At 55.2% G+C, this 22814-nt stretch overlaps 1 protein-coding gene across 5 annotated transcripts; it reads left to right on the forward strand.

The window, feature by feature from the left end:
* Positions 1–568: 568 nt before the first annotated feature.
* On the forward strand, positions 569–12390 carry SPINDOC (spindlin interactor and repressor of chromatin binding). Of its 5 annotated transcripts, none has more exons than XM_029209333.1 (8): positions 569–890; positions 1140–1229; positions 4216–4545; positions 4624–4770; positions 4921–5064; positions 5220–5420; positions 11614–11742; positions 11826–12390. In XM_029209333.1, the coding sequence occupies exons 1-8, from the start codon at positions 764–766 to the stop codon at positions 11999–12001; spliced, it is 1344 nt and encodes a 447-aa protein (XP_029065166.1). In that variant the 5' UTR covers positions 569–763; the 3' UTR covers positions 12002–12390. The 5 variants fall into 5 exon arrangements, with proteins under 5 accessions (XP_029065166.1, XP_029065170.1, XP_029065168.1 ...); XM_029209337.1 differs by lacking the exon at positions 11826–12390 and adding an exon at positions 8960–9020 and having other exon boundaries at positions 11614–11721; XM_029209335.1 differs by having other exon boundaries at positions 570–890; positions 11614–12390.
* Positions 12391–22814: the final 10424 nt, after the last annotated feature.

Consider the following 22814-nt stretch of genomic DNA (forward strand, 5'->3'; position numbering starts at 1 on the left):
TTCCCTTGTCCAGAAGGCTCCACAATGTTTTTTGAAATAAAGGATGAAATTGTCTAAGAAAACAGATAACGTACCCAAGATCACAGCGCTAGCAAATCGGAAGGAATTCATTCTCTACTCTTCCCACGCCAAGGCGCTTTCCGCTCCCCCACCGGTTCTTTTCGCGCCCCGTACATCCTCTGGCGGAGGAAGGCTTGTTCAGGGAAAGGCAAGAGAGACCCCGCTCAAAATCCTGGGGCACTTGGTAGCGCTCTTCGTGCAGCCAACGTGCCCAACTGGCGTCTCAATAAACGGCGACCCGCCAGGTTCGGCCGGCCGGCTCAGGACGCTTCCGGCTCGGGGGAGCTCAAGGTCCTCTCCCGCTGGCCCGAGACCCGCACCCCCGCGCCGGGGGGCAGCCGGAAGCAAGCTACCCTGCCCGCCTCCTGCGGGTCGCGGGGTTTCTAACGGAGCCGCGTGCCCGGGGCGGGGCCACGCGCGATTGGCCGCTCGGAGTCGGGGGCGGGCCCGCGGCGGGCAGGCCGGGCGGGCGCCGACAATGAGCCTCCATAAAAGGGAGCGGCGGGGGGCTAGAGCCCCGGATTGAGCCCTCCCCGCCCGGGGTCCCGACGCTTTAGGTCTCGGGGAGGCCCAGACGCGCCCGTCGCAGGCCGGGCCGGCGAGCGGCGGGCGGCGGGCGGCGGGGAGGGGGCTGCCGGCTTGCGCGCAGGCCTGCGCACCAGTCCTCCGGCGTCCGGTCACCGAGAGCCCCCCCGGCCGCGCCATGGCTCTGAAGGCCGAGGGCGCCGCGCTCGACTGCTTCGAGGTGACCCTCAAATGCGAGGAAGGGGAGGACGACGAGGAGGCCATGGTGGTGGCCGTAATCCCGCGGCCCGAGCCGATGCTCAGAGGTGAGAATGGGAGGGGAATCCCACTTCCGCGTCACGGTCCGGGGCTCGGGCTTCCCCCCCCACACCAGTCGGGGGTCCGGGTACCCCCTCCCGCACCTCCACTCAGGGGCCCAAGCGTCCCCACTCCACTCCGGCCTGGTGCCCGGGCGCCCCCTTCCCCCTTATGTCTGAGGTACTGGCGCTCTCTTGTTACACCCCCAGCGGGGTTTGGAATCTCAGGCCTCCCCGAATTCCCCCTCCCCCGCCCAGGGTCTGGAGCCTTCGATCCACGCCCCGCGAGCTCCGGATCTTCCGGTGCCCGAGCGCCCCCTCGCCCGGGCCCAGCACGACGGCTTCGAGGTGACGCTGGCGGGTCCCACCCCTCCCCCCCCCCCCCTCCCCCTTCCCCCTCCCCCCCCACCGCGGAGGCAGAGACAGAGGCAGGCCCAGGGGCCAGGCCGTGTTCTCGGCCGAGGGCCGAGGGGCGGCAGGGCCTCCACGCCGGAGCTAGGGGCCCCGCACCTTGGTGTCCGGAGTGATTCGGTGGGTGGAGGCAGGCGCCGCTGCAGCCCGCCAAAAGGTGGATTTTAAGGGCTCTCCATGCAGAATGCTTTCCTACGCCCCCCTCACCATCCCCGGGCCTTGCGCTTGCATAAGCCACAGGTGTCAGATTCTCGCGCTGCAAGGGTGAAAGGGGTTGCATAGGACACCTAGTTTTGGAAAAGGAGTGCTTGCCACGGGCGCCCTCAGCCACTCTAGAAGGGGATTGGCCTCGGGAAGGGGTTTGAGGAGCAGTCTGGGAGCACTCGCTTTCCCCTCCTCCCTCACCGATTTGTCCAGTCCTCAGGATCTTGCAAACCCTAAGAAAACAAAGAGCCACCTTAGTGGAAGACACACTATTCATGAAAATGCAAAATCTTTTCATTCCTAGATACCCCGTCCCTCAGGGGGACAGTACCCAAAAGGTTGAGAGCAAGGCCATTCATTTAGCCTCAGCAGGACATGGTGATGTCTCCCTGCACTGCCTCTCCTTTTTGGAATCAAGAGTGCTATAAAATGAGGGAAATAAAGGCCACTACCCTTCTCAGAGCTTTTAATCCAAAAGAGAGGTTCTTTCTGTACTTCTGCTAATATTTCTCGAGTGCTCAGTGCCAGGCTGTCTCAGTTAACCCTCTCAACAACCCTGCGAGAGCATCCTCCTTCCCCAGAGAAGTGAATTCATTCAACAAGTATGTGGGGGCACCTCTTATATGTCAGGCACTGTTTTAGGCTAGGCATGCTAATAGTTATAAAGAAAGTCGAAACTCTGCTATTCTGAAACATATATGTAGATACTAATGACTAAAGATAAATGAAGATAAATAAATGTATAGCATGTCAGGTGGTTCAGAGAACAGGAAATCAAAGTAAGGAGAAAAGAGTGAGGGTGTTTCATTTGGAATATCAAGTGGTCGGGAAAGCCTTCTCTAATAAGGTGAATTTTGAACACAGACCAAAGGAAGCGAGGGAGAGAACCCTGTAGATAATTGGAGGTTAAGAATTTTCGGCAGAGAGAATAGTAAGTACAAAGGTCCTGAAGCAGAAGCTTCTTGAAAGATTTGGGGTGGGAAAGAAAAACAGACGAATTCAAGGTTTTTGGCCTGAGTGACTGGAAGGATGGACTTCCCATTTGCCGAGATGGAAAGACTGGAGTGCAGGCCTGTGGGAGATGGGGAGTTAAGGTTTGAACATGGCAAGTTTGAGAAGTTTATGACACATTCAAGCACAGGTGTCAGATGGTAAGTAAGGCATGTGAATCTAAATTTCCTGGGAGAGTCTGGTTAGAGGTATAGACATGGGAGTTGTCAGCAGGCAGGCACTGGGATGAGACCACCAGAGGAAGGAGGTAGATAAAGATGGGGTCCCAGGACCGTTGTGGAATGCTCCAGTGATTCCAGTTTAGAGACTGAGTCATTCCTCATCAAACACTGCTGAATGCCACTACATGCCAGGCACTGTGCCGAGTGCTGGAGATACAGTTGTGAAGGATCAAAAATCCATGCTGTCTTGGACCTACAGTACAGACAGGAGACAAAGGGAACGAGTAGGAAATGAAGCAGTGAGGGGAACAGGGAGCTCAGGTGGGGCAGATGGCAGCTTTCTAAGGGATGGCAGACAAGCCTTGGGTGAGAAGACGGCTCTGTTCCGGAGAAGGGACTGGCACGGGTGCCCGAAAAATAGCTCCAGTGAAGTAAGAGAAGAACCAATAGAAGGTGGTGCCCTGGAGTCCAAGGGACAAAAATCCAGATGGAAGAAGCCATCTGTCAAAGGACGAAGTTGAAGAGCTGACCGCTGGGTTTAGCATTGGTGACCTTGACAAGAGCTGTTTTCGAGGAGTGGTGGGAAAGAAAGCCCAACTGCAACCAAGGGATTCCTGCCCACAGTCACATTTGAGCGGGGTACAACCCAGCCTTGGAGCTAGACCTTCTGAGACCAAGCCGGTTCTCAGACCCATTTCAAATGCCACCTCTTCCAGGTAGTCCCCAGGTGTTAGGGTCTCCCATATTTGTCTTTCGCTCCATCTTCTCAGGTGGGAGGGAGGTGCAGCCACAAGGGATCAGAAACCCTGAGCTGCCAGGCTAACGTGGGTCTGAGCCTGCATCCTTTGCTGAGCTGAGAAGGGTTCCCATCCTGTTGGAGCTTATGGTCCATGTGCACAGGGAACAGGTGCTGTGTCGACCAGTAGGGACGAGCTAGGTTATTGCTGCAAAGGCTTTGGGAGGGGAGGCTATTTCCGACAGGATGGGAGGCCTCTTGAAGGGACCTCAACAAGTGGAGGAACAGGCATGGATGCCATTCACTGACCCGAGAAGGCTCATTGAGCGTCTCCTCTCCTACGTGCCAGGCCCTGCGGGGACAGTAAGATGACAAAATTTACCATTCTTGTCCTCAAGGAAGTGCTTCGCTGCCGTGGCCTGGTAGTCGCATATGGATATAATCACCTGCCAGGGGTGGGAGGTCAGGAAGGCTTCACAGGGCTGAGGTTTTGAGCAGGGCCATGAAGGAAGTAGAGGACTTTGCCAGACTGATGGGCTGCCAAGGCCGTAGACATGCAGGAACGCAGTCTGTTGGAAATGCCTGTTGGACCTGTGGTCGGAGACTAGATTGAGGTAGCAGGATGCCGAGGCATGTAGGCTGTGTTTATCGTGGCTAGTGCCTTGTGGGCTCCAGGGGAAGGGAGAAAGAGACTCTAGGTGGGAAAGTTCCTTCCCTACATATGCCACCAGGTTTGGGGAATCCTGTTCTCTGTGTTGTTGGTTGTGGGCACCTTTACTGACAGTCCCCGCCCCCTCCTCTCCCTCCGTAGTGGCCCAGCAGGAGAAGACCCCACCGCCGAGGCCCAGCCTGCTAGAGGCAGGCAGCGATGGCTGTGAGGAGCCCAGGCAGCAGGTGTCTTGGGAGCAGGAGTTCCTGGTGGGGAACAGCCCGGGAGGCAGCGGGCGGGCGCTGTGCATGGTGTGTGGGGCCGAGATCCGGGCCCCCTCGGCGGACACGGCACGCGCCCACATCCTGGAGCAGCACCCTCACACCCTGGACCTGAGCCCTTCCGAGAAGAGCAATATCCTGGAGGCCTGGAGTGAGGGGGTGGCGCTTTTGCAGGACTTCAGGGCCGAGCAGCCGTCCCCGCCCCATTCAGGTAGATGGGCTGGGGGAGGGGCGGAGGGGGAAGGAAAAGTCAGGACTCTTGTTGCTCACTGGCGTCTGCCCCCTTCAGACTCAGGCCAGGAGGTGGAAGTGGACCCAGACTCCGACCCGGACCCCGAAATGCCAGCAGAGATTGTCGTTCTCCTCGACTCCGAGGACAACCCCTCCCTCCCTAGAAGGAGCCGGCCCAGGGGACTCCGCCCTCTGGAGCTTCCTGGTCAGTCATCCCAAAGCCTCAGAGGCTGAGTTGGGGGGAGGGGAAGCATGGGCCCTGCCATCTGGGTGGAGAGAGGCTGCTGGGCAGGTACCTTCAGCAGCCCTGTGGTTACAGCAATCAGGCCTCTTAAAAAGGTCTTGTCTTTTGCAGCGGCCCCTGTCCCAGAGCCGGTAAGCAAGAAGCCACGTGGTCAGAGATGGAAGGAGCCCCCTGGGGAGGAGCCAGTCAGAAAGAAAAGAGGCAGACCCATGACCAAAACCCTGGACCTGGACCTGGACCCGGACCCGGACCCAGGTGAAGGGGAGGAAGGTGTGGGCTCCAGGAGGAAAGCTAGGACCCTGGGGGGGGGGGGGGGGATGCGTGGCAGAGGGCACCTGCACCTCAGCTGAGGCCATGGGCTCAGCCCTTGGGAGTCTGACCTCACAGTTCCGTCCTGTCCTCCTTTCCAGATCCCCCCTCACCTGGCTCACCCACCGAGACTTTTGCGGCTCCCACCGAGGTCCGACACTTCACCGACGGCAGCTTCCCCGCTGGCTTCGTCCTCCAGCTCTTCTCCCACACCCAGCTCAGGGCCTCAGACAGCAAGGACTCGCCCAAAGAGGGGAGAGTAGCAGAAGGAGGTCTTCTCCAGCCGGAAAGCCCCTCCCCAGGTGAGCTCGTGAGAGGGGCTGACAAGTGCGGGGTCAGGAAGGCCGCATCCCTGGGGTCTGGCCTCCACGAGGCTGCTTGGCAGCAGAGCCCAGGCTAGAGGTGGCTGGTGCTCCAGTCCCCTGGGAGAGGGGCCAAGGGCAGGTGGATTTAAATACAGCAGCCAGCCAGAGAGCTGAGTTTTTTTGCGAGCTCCTTGGGAGTGTCCTGGCTGGTTGGTAGGCTGGGTTAGGCCAGTGCTCCCCAAAAGCCCGACACCCATCACCGCAGTTAAGGTTGATTCCAGCTGGAGCCTGAGGTGCCCACCTTGGCCCCGGTGGACCAGGGGCCTAGATGGGACCGATAGCAGAGTAGACGGGGCAAGCACTCAGCAGACACCTCAGCTCAGTTTACGTCTAATAATAGCAGTAAGCGCTTGTGTTTTTATCACGTTCTCCGATTTTAAGAAACTCATATGCAGCTCATCTGGCCCTTATAAAAGTATCTTTTCCAGATGGACCAACTGAGTCTCAGAGAGCTGGTTCCTCCTCTACGGTCCTTGTATTCATTTCCTGAGACTGCTGTAACAAACTACCACAAACTTCGTGGCTTACAACAACACAGATATACTACTTTTTAGTCCCGGAGGTCAGAGGACTGGAACGGGTCTCACTGGGCTACAGTCAGGGTGTCAGCAGGGCTGGGTTCCTTTCTGGCTCCTAAAGGAGGAAGTCTTGCCTCTTCCAGCTTCTAGCAGCCGCCTGTATTCCTTGGCTTGTGCCCTCCATCCATCTTCAAAGCAGGCTGTGGCCAGTGCAGTCTTTCTCAGGATGCCACTTTTGGGTCTGACTCTTCTGCCTTCTCCTTCCCCTTTAAAGACCCTTGCGATTACACTGAGCCCACCCAGATCGTCCAGATCTCTGTTTTACTTTAAAGTTGGCTGATTAACAATGTCAGTTCCATCTGTGGTCTTAATTCTCCCTTGCCGTGTAAGATACCGTATTCACAGGTCCTGGGGATTAGGACTTGAACGTCTTTGGGGGACCGGTATACTGCTACCACAGTCACGTAACCTAGCAGTAGCAGAATTGCGATGAGACTGGCCTGTGTTCCAGCAGGGCAGGGCTGAGCCTGGTTCCTCTCTCTCTTCGTCTCGCCGGGCCAGGCCCTGCTCGCAGCATCTCAGACGCAAAAAATGGTTTTTCTTTTTTTTTCTTTCTTTTGTTTTTTGGCTGTGTTGGATCGTCGTTGCTGCGCACGGGCTTTCTCTAGTTGTGGCGAGCGGGGGCTGCTCTTCATTGCGGTGGCTTCTCTTGTTGCGGAGCACAGGCTCTAGGCGCGCGGGCTTCAGTAGTTGTGGCTCGCGGGCTCAGTAGTTGTGGCTTGTGGGCTCTAGAGCGCAGGCTCAGTAATTGTGGCACACAGGCCTAGTTGCTTCACCGTGTGTGGGATCTTCCAGGACCAGGGCTCGAACACGCATCCCCTGCATTGGCAGGCAGACTCTTAACCACTGTGCCACCAGGGAAGCCCCAGAAAGTGATTCTTGAAGGACTGAATGTATGACACAGAGAGTGCCTCGTCCCGCCTGCCTGAAATGGGCGTTTGGAGTTGGAGCCCTGAGAAAGATGGCACATGGGGTGCTGGAGGCTCCCCAGAGCAGGGCTCTCAAAAAGGAGGTGTACTTTTTGCCTAAAGAAAAAGGCAAACCTGTCACTTCAGCCCACATCACTCAGTGGTGACCACTGTCAAAAATTTGGCTTGCGTCCTTCAGACCTTTTACAAAGCTCTGTGTGCACGTCTCTGCACGTGTGCTTTCATCTATTTATTTTTTACCACTTTTTCTAGTCTGGAGGCAGGCCTCACCCCTGTGAGGTTGTAACTGTCTCAGGTTTCAGCTTGAGTCACCTTCCAGTCCTGCTTCCCCAGGACCGTGCTCTGCCTGGACTCGAGTGTTTCCCGGGCCCCCTCGTATTGTCAGTGGGCCCCTGCTCTAAATGGCTGATCTCTTCCACTGGCTGACGAGTCCTCTGGTTTCATTCTTGAAAGTGGGGGCTTTATTTTGACCCCTGGGGTACCCTGTGCCCAAACCCCACCTGTGTGGAGTGACCAATAGGTGAGAAGGGCATCCTTGAGATCTCAGGTTTATTTGGGGTGAGTGGGCAAAGCCTGAGATTTGGGGTTCAGCAAGCTGATTGAATGATGTGAGAGGGATGGAGAGGGCCGAGAGGTGTTCCCGGCAGAGGCAGGGACCTGTGGAGGTTGGAGACAGTCCAGAACCTGCAGGAGGTACTAAGTGACACAGCAGCAGGTGTTCCGCAGCCCAGCTATGGGAAATGACAGGAGCGCCACAGCCTCTGTCCCCACGAAACTCACAGTCTGCCTAAGGGTACAAGTCAGCGAATAGAGAATAGTGTGGTGCCCACGATGGTTCTGTGCAGAGCACAGGCTCCAGACCAGTAGTTTCAGGTTGGCTTGGGGTTTTAAGTACCCAAAGCTCAGATTTCTCAGAAACCTGTGAGGCTTCAACCAGAATGTCTCTACTTGGAGTTGTTTTATTTATTGAAACTCTCCAAAGGTCTTATTTGAGTAAAGATCCTACCGCTTTAAATCAAGGATATAAAAGTTGGGGGGCGGGGAGTCACTATGGTCAGGTCAGCTGACCTGATGGATATGTGTGTCGAGCAGTCAGGGACGACTTGCTGGACTTTCAGGGGCCTCCCAGGCTGAAGGCGGGGACCTGGCCAGGAGAGGAGGTGAGCCCTGAGGGCCCACTCGAACACAGTGGAAAAAAAGCCTCCTGCTGGGGTGTGTGTGTGTGTGTGTGTGTGTGAGATCACCTAGAACAGGGCCTGGGTGTGTGTGTGTGTGTCAGCACCTAGAACAGGGCCTGGTTGTGTGTGTGTGTGTGTGTGTGAGCACCTAGAACGGGGCCTGTGTGTGTGTGTCAGCACCTAGAACAGGGCCTGGTTGTGTGTGTGTGTGTGTGAGCACCTAGAACGGGGCCTGTGTGTGTGTGTGTGTGTGAGAGAGAGAGAGAGAGAGCACCTAGAACAGGGCCTGGCACCAAGAAAGCCCTCAGGGAAGATTTTTTGACAGATGAGTGGATGGCGGCTGCCTTCACTTGTCATCCTAGTGGTGACATTTCCAGAGTCTCTGCTCAGAGACAAGCCTTAGTGAGAAACGAGAGAAGTGGGCCGCAGCCACCCCCTGGAGAAGGTGTACACATTTACACACACATGCACAAGTGTGGAGGAAGGCGAGGGGAGGAAGCTGGGGAAGCAGAGCAGTTTGGGCCAGGAGAGAAGTCGGGGTGGTTCTGGGGTTGGGGTGCTGCAGCTTGTCCCAGGGACAGAGAAGTCCTCTTGGCTTGCTCTCTGATGGCCTGGAGCTCTGCTTATGCACTGCTTCTGAAAGAAGATCTCTCTACCGCACCTCAGGCCTCGCTCTCCTGAAACACCCCTCCCCACCACCCACCCCTTTGCCCTCCCTGCTATCAGGAAGAATTGGCACTTAATTCCAATGTACTGAGTTCTTTTAATGTATTTTTTCCTGAAATCCACAGGACCACCTTATAAAGGATTATTATGTCCACTTTACAGAAGAGGAAACTGAGCCTTGGGCAGGTGTGTTTCACCCATGCGACTCCCCGCCTGCAATGAGGGCCAGGAATCAGTTCTCTGTCAGACCAGGAGCTGTTCTTTTCTCTGGGTCTTCCCCATCAGCCTACGCAAAGCTGTTCTTTCTCCCTTCTTGACCCCTCATCCCATCGTAGCCACTGTCCCATTTATCCCCGAGCCTTTTCAGCAAAGCTGGAGAGCTCTTCCATACTGTCTCCAGGCTGTCTTTAGAAGCCACTTGAGTCAAACGCATGCTCACCACCCTACACTAAAATGGCTCTTTTGGCAACATTGCCATTGACTTCCATAAAGTTAGATCTGGTGGTCAGTTCTCAGTCCTTATCTTTCCTGACCGGGCAAAAACAAGGAACCCCTCCCTCCTTCCCTCCTTCCCTCCTTCCTGGAGACCCTTTCTGCCCTTGGCCTCTCGGGCAGCAGCATGCCTGGGTTGCACCTGCCTCTTGCTTGTTCTTTCCTAGCTCCCCAAGTGGGATCCTATGGTTGTTTTTCTTCCCATTTCTGGAACATATGTTCCTTTGGGTCAGGATGTTTGCCTGTTTCATTTACTGTGATGTCCCCAGTGCCCAGCACAGAATAGGTGCTGCTTCTGTATTTGGTGGATGAATGAATGACCCAACCGTGGGCCAGGGTCTGCGCTCAACGCTCTGGGTGATCCCGTCCAGGCTCACAGCTTGAAGGACAGTTCCTGTGCTCACAGTCCCGCCTCTCTCCTCCACCCCAGACCTCTCCCTTCGGTTCCAGCCTCTCTCTTACCCGTATGACGTGTCTGATTGGTTGCCTAAAAGATCCCCCAAGCCCGGAGTTTCTGACGGCGTTTCTGAACGGAACCCCCAGTCTCCTCCCCTCACCTCCAGCCACTCTATTCGCCCCCAGTCTTCCCTTACCCAGGAAGCTGGCAGCCCCATTCTTCAGTTTGCTTGGACCAAACCCTCGGAGTCATCATCTTCTGTCTCTCTCAGACCCCGCATCCGTCCATCGGCAAATCCTGTTAGCCCCACCTCCAGGATGCTCAGAACTGACCCCCCGTCACTACGCCTACTGCTGCTACTTTCATCCAAGCTTCCTTAACAACCTTTGAACTTGTCTCCTAGCTTCTGAGCTTTGCCCTCTGTGGTCGGTCTCATACAGCAGCCAGAGCCCCTGTTGAAACACAAGTGGGATCCTGGCACTGCTCTGCTCAGAGCTCTCCAGCACCGTCACTGTCGCACTTCAGATAGAAGTCACAGTCCTCGTGGAGACCAGTGGTCCTCAAACCAGGATCTTCACCTCTTCTGCCCACCAGGGCATCTGCATTTGCTCTTCCTCCCGTCAGGAATGCTGTTCCCCAGCTAGACACGCCGCTGACTCCTCGCTTCCTGTATGTTTTGCTCACGCATCAGCTCTGTGAGGCCCTCCCTGCTACCCCGTCCCCTTCCCTGGTGTACTTTACTTTGCTTCTGTCTGTATATATCACATTGCATTCTTGCTTTGTTCATCCTGTTTATTGGCTCTCACCACTGGAATGTAAGTTCCAGGAAGGCCGCTTGGCCTGCTCCATGTTCTGGGGAACCCCCAGCAACTGGACTAGTGTTGGGTACAGTATAGTTGCCCAGGACGTTATTGTTGAATTAAGGAGCCAGTGAGTAGGCTCCGCTTGCCCTCGAGGAGCTTAGAGTTTGTCAGGGAGACAAACCAGCTCATGTGACTACAAAGCAGAACTTGTTCAGTCGCACGACCCAGTGGCAGCCATTGAGTCATTTTAAATCCCGGCAAACAGTACAGCAAAATTGTACCTGTTTTCTCTGCCAGATTTTAAATCATTGGGTCTCTAGAAACAGTGCAGAAGAAAACCGCAAATAATACAGACACCGCAACAGTTACAGTCACCGTTTTCTGGCTTTGTTTTTTGATGTAACTTTTGCGCGTGCCCGTGCCAAACCGGACATTTTGGTACCTGAACAGCGGCTGTCAGCAGTTCATGTTCCCCTGTCTTAAGGCCTGGTTTTGTCCATTGTGAGTAGCTCCTCCACGCTGCTAAGTTGGACATCTGACCCCTGCGTGGTAGGTATTGACTCGGGAGATGAAGAGCCTGGTTGAGGTTCCAGAGCAGAGCTGAGTGTTAACCCAGGACTGTCTGTCCAGTGCTCTCTCCTCCGCCCTGCATATTCACCTGGTTGCTCCTTTGTGGGCACAGTCATGTCTTTTTCTGCTTTGGGGTGTTCCCCACCCACCACCTCTGCCCACACAAGGCAGAACCCATCAGGCGTCCTAGATGAAGCGGAGTCAGCTGAAGGTAGTTGAGGGGGGCGGGGTACAGCACTAAGCGTCCGTGTGCCAGAATACATGAGGGAGGAAGGCTGCGGAGGGCCTGCGCTGATGCCTGCGGAGGCGCGATGCCCTTGCGGTTGGTGCTGGTCCTTGGATGATCTAGGAGCACAGCTTCCCACTGTCCCCAGGCTTCTCCTCAGACCACAGGTCCTGGGCTATGGAATTGAAGGCCAGGAAATGGGGGTGTGGTTTACAGAGACCCTCGGGGGACATCCTCAAGGTGCGTTGTCTGGAGGGCCCTGACTCTCTCTCTGCTCCCATCCTTGCCCAGCTCCCCCTCCGGGGCTTCGCGGGACGCTGGATCTCCAGGTTATCCGCGTGCGGCTGGAGGAGCCCCCGGCAGTCAGCCTCCTGCAAGACTGGTCCAAGCATCCCCAGGGCACCAAGGGTGTGGGAGCAGGTGACAGCCCAGAATGGCCCGCGGTTCTGTCGGAATCCAGCACCACTGTCGGGGGGCAGCCAGAGGCAGGGAGTGGCCTGTAGGTTCTTGCTTTTCAGGGCGGGGAGAGGAGGCATTGTCACCCTTCGGCTTATCACTCAGAGCTGCCCAGCTCGGCCACCTGATGGAGAGAGTAAAACCAGGTGCCAAGGCAGGATGGAGGAGAGGAAGGTGGGCAGCATCCGCTATGACTCGGGGACGCTGGAAAATGTCTCCCTGAGTGAGGCGTGAGGCCAGGCCCTGAGGGGGACGGGGGTGCCGAGGGCTGTCGTGCGGTAGGGCATTGGGCCTTTGGAGAACACCCACCCGATCCTTTTGCTGACCCAGACCTCTCTGTCCCCCTGACCTCCTCCCACCTTCTCAGCCCCCCACCATTCTCCCTTGGCACAGTGCCTTACGCAAGAGGTGGTCGTGACGGTGTTGAACTGAGTCCCACTACCTCGGGGGACGCCTCTCCTCCCCCACCCGTTTCGGCTCCTAAACCAGGAGGCCTCCATTACCTCTTCTTCCTGCTCCATCCCTGCAGGTGGCTGAAGTAGCCTACCTGGGGGCTCCGTCACTCACACTCTCCTCTTCACCCCTTTTCCTGTTGTATATATCTCCTTTGTTGACAATAAATTATTTTTTTTTATTAAGAGAGTTCCGTCTGGGCCGTCATTGGGGGAAGGGGTTTGCTAGCGGGATATCCGGCCTCCTGGAGCGACCTTGAGGAGGGCTAAGAGGTGGTCCTGGGTGTGAGCCAGAAAGCTGCTGCCCCAGAGGCTGGAACAGGGTCAGGGCAGGCTTTGTTGGGCCAGCAGACCGAGGCCGAGTCAGTTAGCAGGGCACCTCGCCCCCTCCCCTTACCCGTGCCCTCCAAATGGGGTCAGAAACACCTTTAACATGTACCTTCTGACTCACTTGGTAAGCCTCTGTCTGTCCAAGACAGGCCACACTGGGGGGCCCAGGGGAGGAGCTGAGACTTAACATGACCTTTACAAAGTGCCCTGGCTGTGCCCAGTGTGCAGGGGAAGAGAAGCCTCCCCTCCCCCTGCCCCAGGAAAGGAAGGCAGGCGGTGGGGTCCTGAATGCCCCCAACCTTTCAGCGCTGAACGCTCAGCCTCATGGTCTGCCTGCCCTCTCCTCGGCTTAATTACACCAAGCCTTTGGCTGGTTTTCCTGTTCCCCAGACCCGGAGGTGGGTCCACTTGGATCTCTTCACCAGATTCCTAACCCCTTATCCTCCTAAATTAACCGTCACCAACCAAATCTGTGTAGGGTTGTGTTTTTCCTCTTTGGTGAAGGGGGCTCTCAAGAGAGGCACAGAGGGCTCTCAGATCCCAAACTTCACTGTCCCGTTCAGAATCCGGGGGTGAGTGGGATAAATAGGGCCATCCACCCTCTGCACCTGGACTGCTGGTGGATCCCGTGCGGCCGGGGAGGGGCGGGGCAGAGGCAGGGCTCACAGGGCAGTTGTTCCTGTGTGACACCAACCCCATCAGGTTTTGAGACTGACCAGAGAGCTGGTCCCTAAATAAGGAAGGGTGTGGGCTTGAGCGCGCTGTGCTGTGTGCCTGTCTGAGCTGGTGTCACCCGTGGGCTCAACCAGGTGTGAGTGATCTCAGCGTGGTTGACTCATGGGAAGTGGTCCTTTCTCCCCATCTGACGAGCTCGGGAGAAAGCCCAGGGACATCTGGGGCCCTCTTCCAGGGGAGACCAGAAGATTTGCGGTGTGGTGGGGGGAAGAGGGCAAGGATTCAGGACCCCTCGTGTCGAGGGCGGCCGCACCAGCGCGTGATGTCAGGGGGCCGTAGAACTACCCTGTATCTCTACCACCATTTCTGCAAATTGGCAAAACTTGTATCCTTCCTAATAGGAAGAAATAAGTAATGCTGAAAGTTTGGCTCTGAAACACAGACTATGAATTGTCACAGGTGGTCGCTGTCCGTCCTTTCAATCGTGTGACTGTGTTTACATTTATGCCAATGTGCTTTTAAAACAATGTGGCTGTGTTGCTGGGTGTTGACAGTTGGGAGAACTTACATAAAAGCTCATTGTGCAATTGTGAAGCTAAATGCACCTTCGCGGCTGTTAATTATGATTGAAGGTTTGGCCCGCTAGACTGTGAGCTCCTTCCGGGCGAGGGCTGGATTGCATTGACTTCATTTTCCTAGCACCCTGCATAGGGTCTGGTGCATAGTAGGTGCTTAATAAATGTTTGTCTGCTGACATCTTGGTGTGTATTCCTATGCGACGTTTTTGCAGTGCAGGCCGGTCCCTGCAGTGTGGTCCTCTGCATGAGGTGGCTGCCATGGTGACTGCTGGTGACGTGGTTGTTCCATGGCTTAAGCCCCACATCCTGGGTGGCAGGGATCTGCCCAGCCTCGGCCAGGACCCCAGGGACTCCGTGAGCATGTGTGGCTGGGAGCTGCCTGTGGGCATCTCTGGGCTTCCAGGGAGAGGTGGAGAGAGTGGAGCCCGGGGAGTGGCTCCACCCAGAGTGCAGAAGGGAGTTTCTGAACGTAGGTGAAGGATTGCTTGGGGTCCGCCACCTGGGCCAGAGCCACAGTCCTAGAGCCTGTGACACCAAGAAAGCCTCCTTTGCAAATATCAGCGACCCGAGTGGCTGATGGTGGTGACGTTCTCCAGGTGTGATGCTGGAGTCCAGCCACGACCAGGTGAAGGAGCTGGGGAAGAGGATGCCGCCGCCCGACCCCTGAGCCGTACCCCCACCCCTAGTCCCCAGTACTCCTTTGTGCTCTGAAGGCGGCCACCTGCCACCCTTCACAACTGCCCTCCTTGGGGTCCAGTCAGGGAGCTCTTTTTGGAGACCAGTAACAGCCCTGAGGGCAAAGGCAGTCTGAGACCAGGGAAGAAGCAGCCCCTTCCCTCCTTGAAGAGAAACTGCAGTGTGTACGGCCGTGGTTGGAAAGGGGGGAGCACGGTTGGAAAAGGGGGAGGGTCACCGGCTGGGCCCCCGTGCAGCGCCCAGTCCCGTCACTGCTCTGGTGCGGACTCCGCGGCTCCTCCAACCCGCTCTCCCTTTCCAGGGCCCCCCCCACCCCATTCCTCACACACACAGCCAGGCTGCAGAGCGGCTGGAATGAGACTGCCTTCACGGTGTGAAGTCCTGCACACCCCTGAGGTGTGGAGGAGGCAGGGGGCTGGGGTGCGAGAGCGTCTCTGAGGGGATTGCAGCCTCTGTGTCTGTCCCCACGGAGGGTCTTTTGGGAAGGGGGCACCCAGCTGACCTCCCCAAGGCAGGATGGAGGCTGCTGCTTGCAGGTGTGACAGGTAAGGTGACTCCGCAGCACACCCGTGTGTCTGTTTCCCACCTTCCTGGAACCAGGTGCCTTCATATCACCGAACCTGGCCAGTCCCTTTCTTCCCTCGAGCAAATAGCCTCACTCCGTGGACAGAGCACACCACGAGAAAGGAAGAGAAAGGAAACAGAGCCACCTTTCTGGCCTCCCTAACACCAACAGCAAAGCCTCAGGTCTCCTCAGGCCCTGCATCTAGGAGGCCCGGGGAAGCAGGGGCTGGGACAAGCACCCTGCAGGGTCAGCTTGCACAGCCGTGGATGAAGGCCCCTGGGCAGCCACGGTGCTGGGAACTGTGGTGTGCAGACAGGACACCTGCCCTGGTCTCCACTGTGGGTCACCCGACCTTGTGCCCATGATACAGGTGAGGAAACTGAGGCACCTTGAGCTGCATGTGGTACCTTGCCTGCCATCCCAGAGCGGCTAAAGGAGCAGAACCTGGCTGAGCCCAGGTCTGTCTGACTGCAGAGCTGTTGTCTCCGGCACGCCATGGCCTGTTTGTGCTTTAGGAAGACCCTGGCACACCTTCCCTCCAGAGTCTCGGGACCCACGGTGGGTTCAGGGGTTGGGGCTGGAGTGGACGCAGATGGGAGTCAGGAAGCTCGTTCGAGACAACAAGTGGTCACACCTCCTTTGCTCGGGAGCATGATAGTGGTGCCCAGTGCCCCTGCCTTGCCAACTTCCAGAGCCCTCCAGGGCCTGGCCCCTGCTGGGATCATGCCCTGTGCCTGGCAGTACCCACTGGAGGGGCTCACAGCAATGTGGAGGGGTGCTCATCACACCTGTCTCAGGTGACGATGTCTGGGAACCAAGCTGAGGGTTTTGAGGGTGTTGGGAGCCCTGTCCCTCACCTGCCTTTCTCCTGAAAGGCTCCTGGGCCCCTGGTGGGTCCCGCCTGCTGGCCCTGGCCTCCCTCAGCGACCTCTGACCCTGGCTCAGGCTGGACTTGGTATTTGGAGGCTACAAAAGCAGTGCCAGGTGCAATGATGTCCACATGAGCTCGGGCTGCCCTAGGGGACAGGGCAGAGGGAAGGGCTTCTCCTTTCCAGACCCTGCCCTGTCCCTTCCACTCCCTCTCCTTGACCCAACCACTTGCCCACCATGGCACCCACATCTTCCTGGGTGAGCAGTTGGCCTCAGAGAGACTAATCCATGGCCCTCCAAGGTTAAGATCACTGTGCTGTTCAAAGCTCAGGCTCAAGGGGCCACGCAGACCCGGGCTCACAGCTGCCAGCTGGATGAGAGGCATTCACGGTTCAGGTGTTTTGAATATAGCTGTGAACAAGAGAGAGAGCACCCCGGCTCTCCCCACACCCCCATTCCAGGGGAGGCAGACGGCAAACTAGGGGCTTCTCAGTGTGTCCAGCAGGGAAGAGTACTGGGCGTGACGGAAGGGCACTATTCATTTTCTTTTCTTTCTCTTTTGATCATGGACTTTTTTTTCCCACACTACGCGACTTGTGAGATCTTAGTTCCCCGACCAGGGATCAAACCCCCGGGCCCTCGGCAGTAGAAACACGGAGTCCTAACCACTGTACTGCCAGGGAATTCCCAATGGTGGACATTTTCAAACACACCCAAAAGAAGAGGGGGAGAGAGAGAGAGAGAGAGAGAGAGAGAGAGAGAGAGAGAGAGAGAGAAACAGTGAACACTGATGTATCCCAGCTTCAACAAATATGGCCAATTTTGGTTTATCTTTATCTCCCCACATCTCCTTCTCTTCTGGATTATTTAAAAGCAAATCCCAGACATTGTATCAGTTCATCTGTAAATAGGTCTGTTTGTATCTCTAGGAAATTCAGACTCTTTTCAGTAAAATATATATCACACTTTAAAAACTAATAATCCCTTAATGTCGTTTAATATCCACACAGTGTTCACATGCCCCAGTTGGTCCATGAATATCTTTAAAAAAACCTTTTTTTAATTGTGGGAAAATACTCATAACATGAAATTGACCATTTTCAAGTGTCCAGTTTAGTAGTAAGTACATTCACATTGTTGTACAACCGATCTCCAGAACTCTGCCATGAATCTTTATACAACTGACTTCTTTGAATCAGGGTCTAAGTACATTCCACACACTGCATTTGGTTGATGGCTTTCAACCTGTAACAGCCTTTCTTTCCTCTTTTTCCCTATTTCTTTTCTTTTTTATTAAGAACACAGTGGCTTGTTCTGTGGACAGAATTTCCTCCGTTCTGGACTTGGCTGATTGCATTCCCATGATATCCTTGCCTGTTCATTCGTCAAGGGATGCAGTTTTGAGTTGGGGGCTAGAGAGGGCTTCCTCTGGAGACATTTAAGCACAGAGAGAGCCATGCAGTTACATAGGGAAAGGGAGTTGAGGGCAAAGGGAACAAGGAGGGCCAAAGTCCTGTGGCTTTCGTTCCCCAGAGATTCACAGCCTGCTATGTGCCCAGCACTGTTGGAACCACTAAGGACACCGCCAGGGCCAGAAAATGTCCCTGCTGTCCTTGGGGCTGGGGACCTCAGGCACTGTCCTCCCTAGGGAGGATGGTGAGGTGGTAGGGAAAGTGGGAGTGTTCCCCCAGACACACCTGCTGCCGGCCAGCCAGGAGCAACCATGCAGCTTTGGGTACGCGGGGACATCATCTCAGACACTGATGAGTCATTGGCCGGCCTCCCCCGCCCCTCATCCTCCAGGAAGCCAGTTACAGCCAGCTGGTACCGACTCCCCTCTGCCAGCTCCAAGTCTGAGGCTGCTCTTGGCCCATCCCTGTGAGATGGGAACTCCTTGAGAGCGGCCTCCTTCATGCCTCCACGGGCTGCTCCTATTTCTGCCAGGGCTCGCAGTCCTTTGCTTATCCTTGGGGTCTGACTCTGCATCACCTCCTCTAAGAAGCCTTCCTTGCTGCTTCTTCCAGTCCCCATGCTCCCACAGGCCCCAGATCATCCACTTTGGGTATCCCCCTCTGAGCCCCAGTAAAAACCGCCCACTTCTGCTTTCCCCTTTGCCTCCCACCGACGTTGCTTCTGCAAACGTGGCAGCCTGGCTTTCCATCCAGAATGCCCAACCTTCTTAGTGATGGAGGTGGCAGAACTCTGCCTGTAGACAGTGGCCCAGTATGGGAATGTGAGTTGGTCCAAATGGCACCTCCTACCAGGAGAACAGACACTGAAGGTGGCCTCCCTGCCTGATGCCCCTTCCTCTCCCCCTCTCCCCTCCTCCCCCCTTCCCCCTAAGTCGGTATACAGTGACCTCCGTGGGCAGCTGGGCTTTCCTGCTGCGCTAGGCACATATGAGCAAGGCTGGCAGGAACACTGTCTCCTCCACCCCAGGCACAGTGCCAAGTCATGGGCGAAGAAGGACAAGAGTGACATTGTCACTGGCTTAGGGTTTGGGAGATTATCTTAGTCTGTCCAGGCTGCCGTCACAAAATACCATAGACTCATGGCTTATAAACAACAGAAATTTATTCCTCATATCTCTAGAGGCTGAGAAGTCCAAGATCAAGGTGCCGCCAGATTCAATGTCTGGTGAAAGTCCACTTCCTGGTTCATAGACAGCTGTCTTCTTGCTGTGTCCTCACTCGGGGAAGGGGCCGGAGAGCTCTGTGGGGTCTCTTTTATAAGGGTCCTCATCCCATTCATGAGGGCTCTGCCTTCATGACATAATCACCTCCCAGAGGCGCCACCTCCAAATACCATCACCTCAGGGGGATTAGGATTTCCACATATGAATCTTGGGGGGCAGACACACCCCCACATATGAATCTTGGGGGTCGACAGCATTACGGAAGACCACACAGAGAGCAAAGAAGAAGCCTGAGGCCCCAAGTGGGCGAGGGAGTTACCTAATGGCTCACATGATCCATTAGTGACAGAGCTGGGGCCAGGATGGACTCTTACATCTGATCCAGTGCTGTGCTTCTGGGACGTGGGGAGGATATAGTAGAGAGACTTAAAAGAAGCCTCAGGGAGGCTGGCTAGTCTGCCTAATAATAACAGCAGCCCACACAAAGCGCTGGCTGTCCACCAGGCTCTGTCCTGGCCTGTTTCATGTATCGTCTCATTATAGCCTCACAAATCAGCCCTGTGAGGTAGGTAATTTTATTATCCCCATTTAACAGATGGGGAAATTAAGGCAGAGAGACGTTAAGAGGCTTACTTAAGATCACATAGCTGCTAAGGAGCAGCCTGGCAGTAGGGTCTGTGTGTTTGCCCACCACCCTACACAACCCACCTCTCGTGGGCAGAGAAGCCCAAAGTTCATTCCCCTGTTCCCACTCCCACTGGCAAGGGACCAGGCTTCTCTATGCTTCAGTTTCCTTCTGAGAAAAATGAGGGAAATAACAATGCCTCCCACTTGTGAGTGTGAGTATATCCACATAGGATGCAGCTCTCCATGTGGGTTAGCCCTGAGAAAAGGGAAGGAGCCTGGGAGTTCCTGTCCTAGTGTAGCTCACATCCTGGTGGAATAATAAACATATTCTAGTCCATCAGTTCTAAGATGCACATCTGCCCACACTCTAACGTCTCTGAAATGTCCTAAATTCAATATGGTGTATGGTAATGGCGATAAAGTGCATGATGGGGCTTCCCTGGTGGCGCAGTGGCTAAGAATCCGCCTGCCAACGCAGGGGACACAGATTCGAGCCCTGGTCCAGGAAGATCCCACATGCTGCAGAGCAACTAAGCCCGTGCGCCACAACTACTGAGCCTGTGCTCCAGAGCCCGCGAGCCACAAATGAAGCCCGGACGCCTAGAGCCCGTGGTCTGCAACAAGAGAAGCCACCGCAATGAGAAGCCCGCGCACCGCAACGAAGAGCAGCCCCTGCTCGCCGTAACTAGAGAAAAGCCCGGGCACAGCAACAAAGACCCAATGCAGCCAAAAATAAATAAATAAAATAAATAAAATTTTAAAAATAAATAAATAAAATGCATGATGGGAGTTCAGAGACATCAAGAGAGAGCAAAGCTCAGCGAGATGGGAGGGTCTCTGTGAGTCAGAGGGCATGTGTGGGTTTGCCACACCCTGTTATCTGACTCTTGATCAGAGGGCAATTCTGGACCACTCTCCTTACCCCTCCGGGGTGGCCTGCCTGAGCAGGCTCTCTGGCTTCACTGGGTGGGAGGAGAAAGATGGAGAAGAGTTGCAATGGTTCACAGGGGTGAGAATGAAGGTGTCTTCCATCCAGCACCTTGGGCTCCCTTTGGCTTTTCCCCTCCTGGCCCATCCATGCAGGGGACTGCTATCCTAAGGCCCCTGTGCCTCTGGTGCTGGGGATCTGTAACCGCTGCCTTCCCTGATTCCAGTGGGCAACATGGCTGCCCTGGACCACAGGTCCTATCCATTGGTTTCTACCTGGTCTGGGGCTTGTGGTAGAGCCTTTACTTTTGTGTTTGTCTTGTTTTCAGTTATTCAGGTTGGAAAGCTTGGAATTATCCTTAGCTCTTCTCTCTCACATAACTCCTAAACCAATCCATCAAGAAATCCTGTCGGGGGCTTCCCTGGTGGCACAGTGGTTAAGAATCCACCTGCCGGGACTTCCCTGGTGGTGCAGTGGCTAAGAATTCGCCTGCCAATGCAGGGGACACAGGTTCGAGCCCTGGTCTGGGAAGATCCCACATGCTGCAGAGCAACTAAACCCGCGAGCCACAACTACTGAGCCCACGTGCCACAACTACTGAAGCCCGTGCGCCTAGAGCCCATGCTTTGCAACAAGAGGAGCCACTGCAACGAAAGGCTCACGTGCCACAACGAAGAGTAGTTCCCACTCGCCACAACTAGAGAAAGCCGGTGCACAGCAATGAAGACCCAACGCAACCAAAAGTAAATAAATAAAATAAATAAATTTATTTTAAAAAAAAAGAATCCGCCTGCCAATGCAGGGAACATGGGTTCAAGCCCTGGTCTGGGAAGATACCACATGCCGCAGAGCAACTAAGCCCATGCTCCACAACTACTGAGCCTGCTCTCTAGAGCCCACGAGCCACAACTACTGAGCCCGTGTGCCACAGCTACTGAAGCCCGCGTGCCTAGAGCCCATGCTCTGCAAGAGAAGCCACTGCAATGAGAAGGCTGCGCACCTCAACGAAGAGTAGCCCCCGCTCACCACAACTAGAGAAAGCCCCTAAGAAGCAAGGAAGACCCAATGCAGCCAAAAATAAATAAATAAATATATATATTAAAAAGAAAAGAAAAGAAATCCTGTCCGGGGACTTCCCTGGTGGCACAATGGATAAGAATCCGCCTACCAATGCAGGGGACACGGGTTCGAGCCCTGGACCGAGAATATCCCACATGCCACAGAGCAACTAAGCCCGTGCACCACAACTACTGAGCCTGCGCTCTAGAGCTCGTGAGCCACAACTACTGAGTCTGCGTGCCGCAACTACTGAAGCCCGCGTGCCTAGAGCCCGTGCTCTGCAGCAAGAGAAGCCACCACAGTGAGAAGCCCGCACACCGCAACAAAGAGTTGCCCCCACTCGCTGCAGCTAGAGAAAGCCCATGCGCAGCAACAAAAACCCAACGCAGCCAAAAATAAATAAATAAATTGATTTTTTAAAAAAAGAAAGAAAGAAATCCTGTCGGCTGTATCTATCACAAATCTGACCAGTTCTCACTACTTCCACCACTGCTGCCTTGCTCTGAGCCATGGTCATCTCTCACTTGAATTGTCATAAAAGCCTCCTCAGGGTTTCCAGAAGGAAACCCTGCCCTGCCCCTTCACTCTATTCTCAGCCAGTCAGGTCATGTCACTACAGTGGCTCCCCACCTCACTACAAGAAAAAGCCAAAGCAGCGGCCCACCAGGCCTGACTCCACATCACCTTTCTGCCCTCTTCCCCTACTGTTTACCCCCACACTCTCAAACAGCCAGGCCCGCACCTGCCTCAGGACCTGTGTACTGGCCGCACCCTCTGCCTAGAATGCTCTTCCCCCAGACAGCGGCAGAGCTCACTCCCTCATCTCCTTCAGGTCTTTGCTCAAGTGTCACCTTCTCAGTGAAGCCTGCACTGACCACCCTAAAACTGCAACTTGTTTTCCATCCCTTCACCTCACTTCTGCAATCCTGATCCCCCTTAGCTGACTAGTTTTTTTCCCATGGCACTTAATATTTACTATCATGTATTATGTTTGTTGCCTGTCTTTCCCCAGTCGAGATGCAAGTTCCCCAATGGCAGAGATCTTTTGTTCACTGATATATCTGAAGAGCTTAGAACAGTGCCTTGCACATAGTAGATGCTCAACAGATTTATGAATGAATGAGTTTGCAGGTTAGAGAGAGGTAAATGTGTGGTAATAATTAATCTTTGAAGAGGACTAGGTGGGTATGAGAAGATGATATTTTTTTTTTTTTTTTTTTGTGGTACGCGGGCCCGACTGCCGCGGCCTCTCCCGCTGCGGAGCACAGGCTCCGGACGCGCAGGCTCAGCGGCCATGGCTCACGGGCCTAGCCGCTCCGCGGCATGTGGGATCTTCCCGGACCGGGGCACGAACCTGTGTCCCCTGCATCGGCAGGCAGACTCTCAACCACTGCGCCACTAGGGAAGCCCGAGAAGATGATATTTGAACTGGATCTTGAAGGACATCTAGAATTCCAGGTGAGGGAGGTGACTGGCAATCGATTAGCCTGAACAAAAGCGTGAAGGTGAGAGAGCTTGGTGGCAGGGCACAAATTGCAGGGAGGTGTCAACCAGTGATACCTAGTTGGAGAGGATATTCACAAGGTAAGTTGAGGCCAGACTGTGCAAAGGTTTCAATGCA

Source organism: Monodon monoceros, unplaced genomic scaffold, assembly GCF_005190385.1.
Source record: "Monodon monoceros isolate NGI ecotype Baffin Bay Population unplaced genomic scaffold, NGI_Narwhal_1 Super_Scaffold_7, whole genome shotgun sequence".
Taxonomy (NCBI): domain Eukaryota; kingdom Metazoa; phylum Chordata; class Mammalia; order Artiodactyla; family Monodontidae; genus Monodon; species Monodon monoceros.

Coding starts and splice junctions, on each gene's coding strand:
- SPINDOC (XM_029209333.1), top strand. CDS start 764: ATGGCTCTGAAGGCCGAGGGCGCCGCGCTCGACTGCTTCGAGGTGACC. Junction 5,421..11,613: donor GCCGGAAAGCCCCTCCCCAG/GTGAGCTCGTGA, acceptor ATCCTTGCCCAG/CTCCCCCTCCGGGGCTTCGC. Junction 11,743..11,825: donor CACCAAGGGTGTGGGAGCAG/GTGACAGCCCAG, acceptor AGTGGCCTGTAG/GTTCTTGCTTTTCAGGGCGG.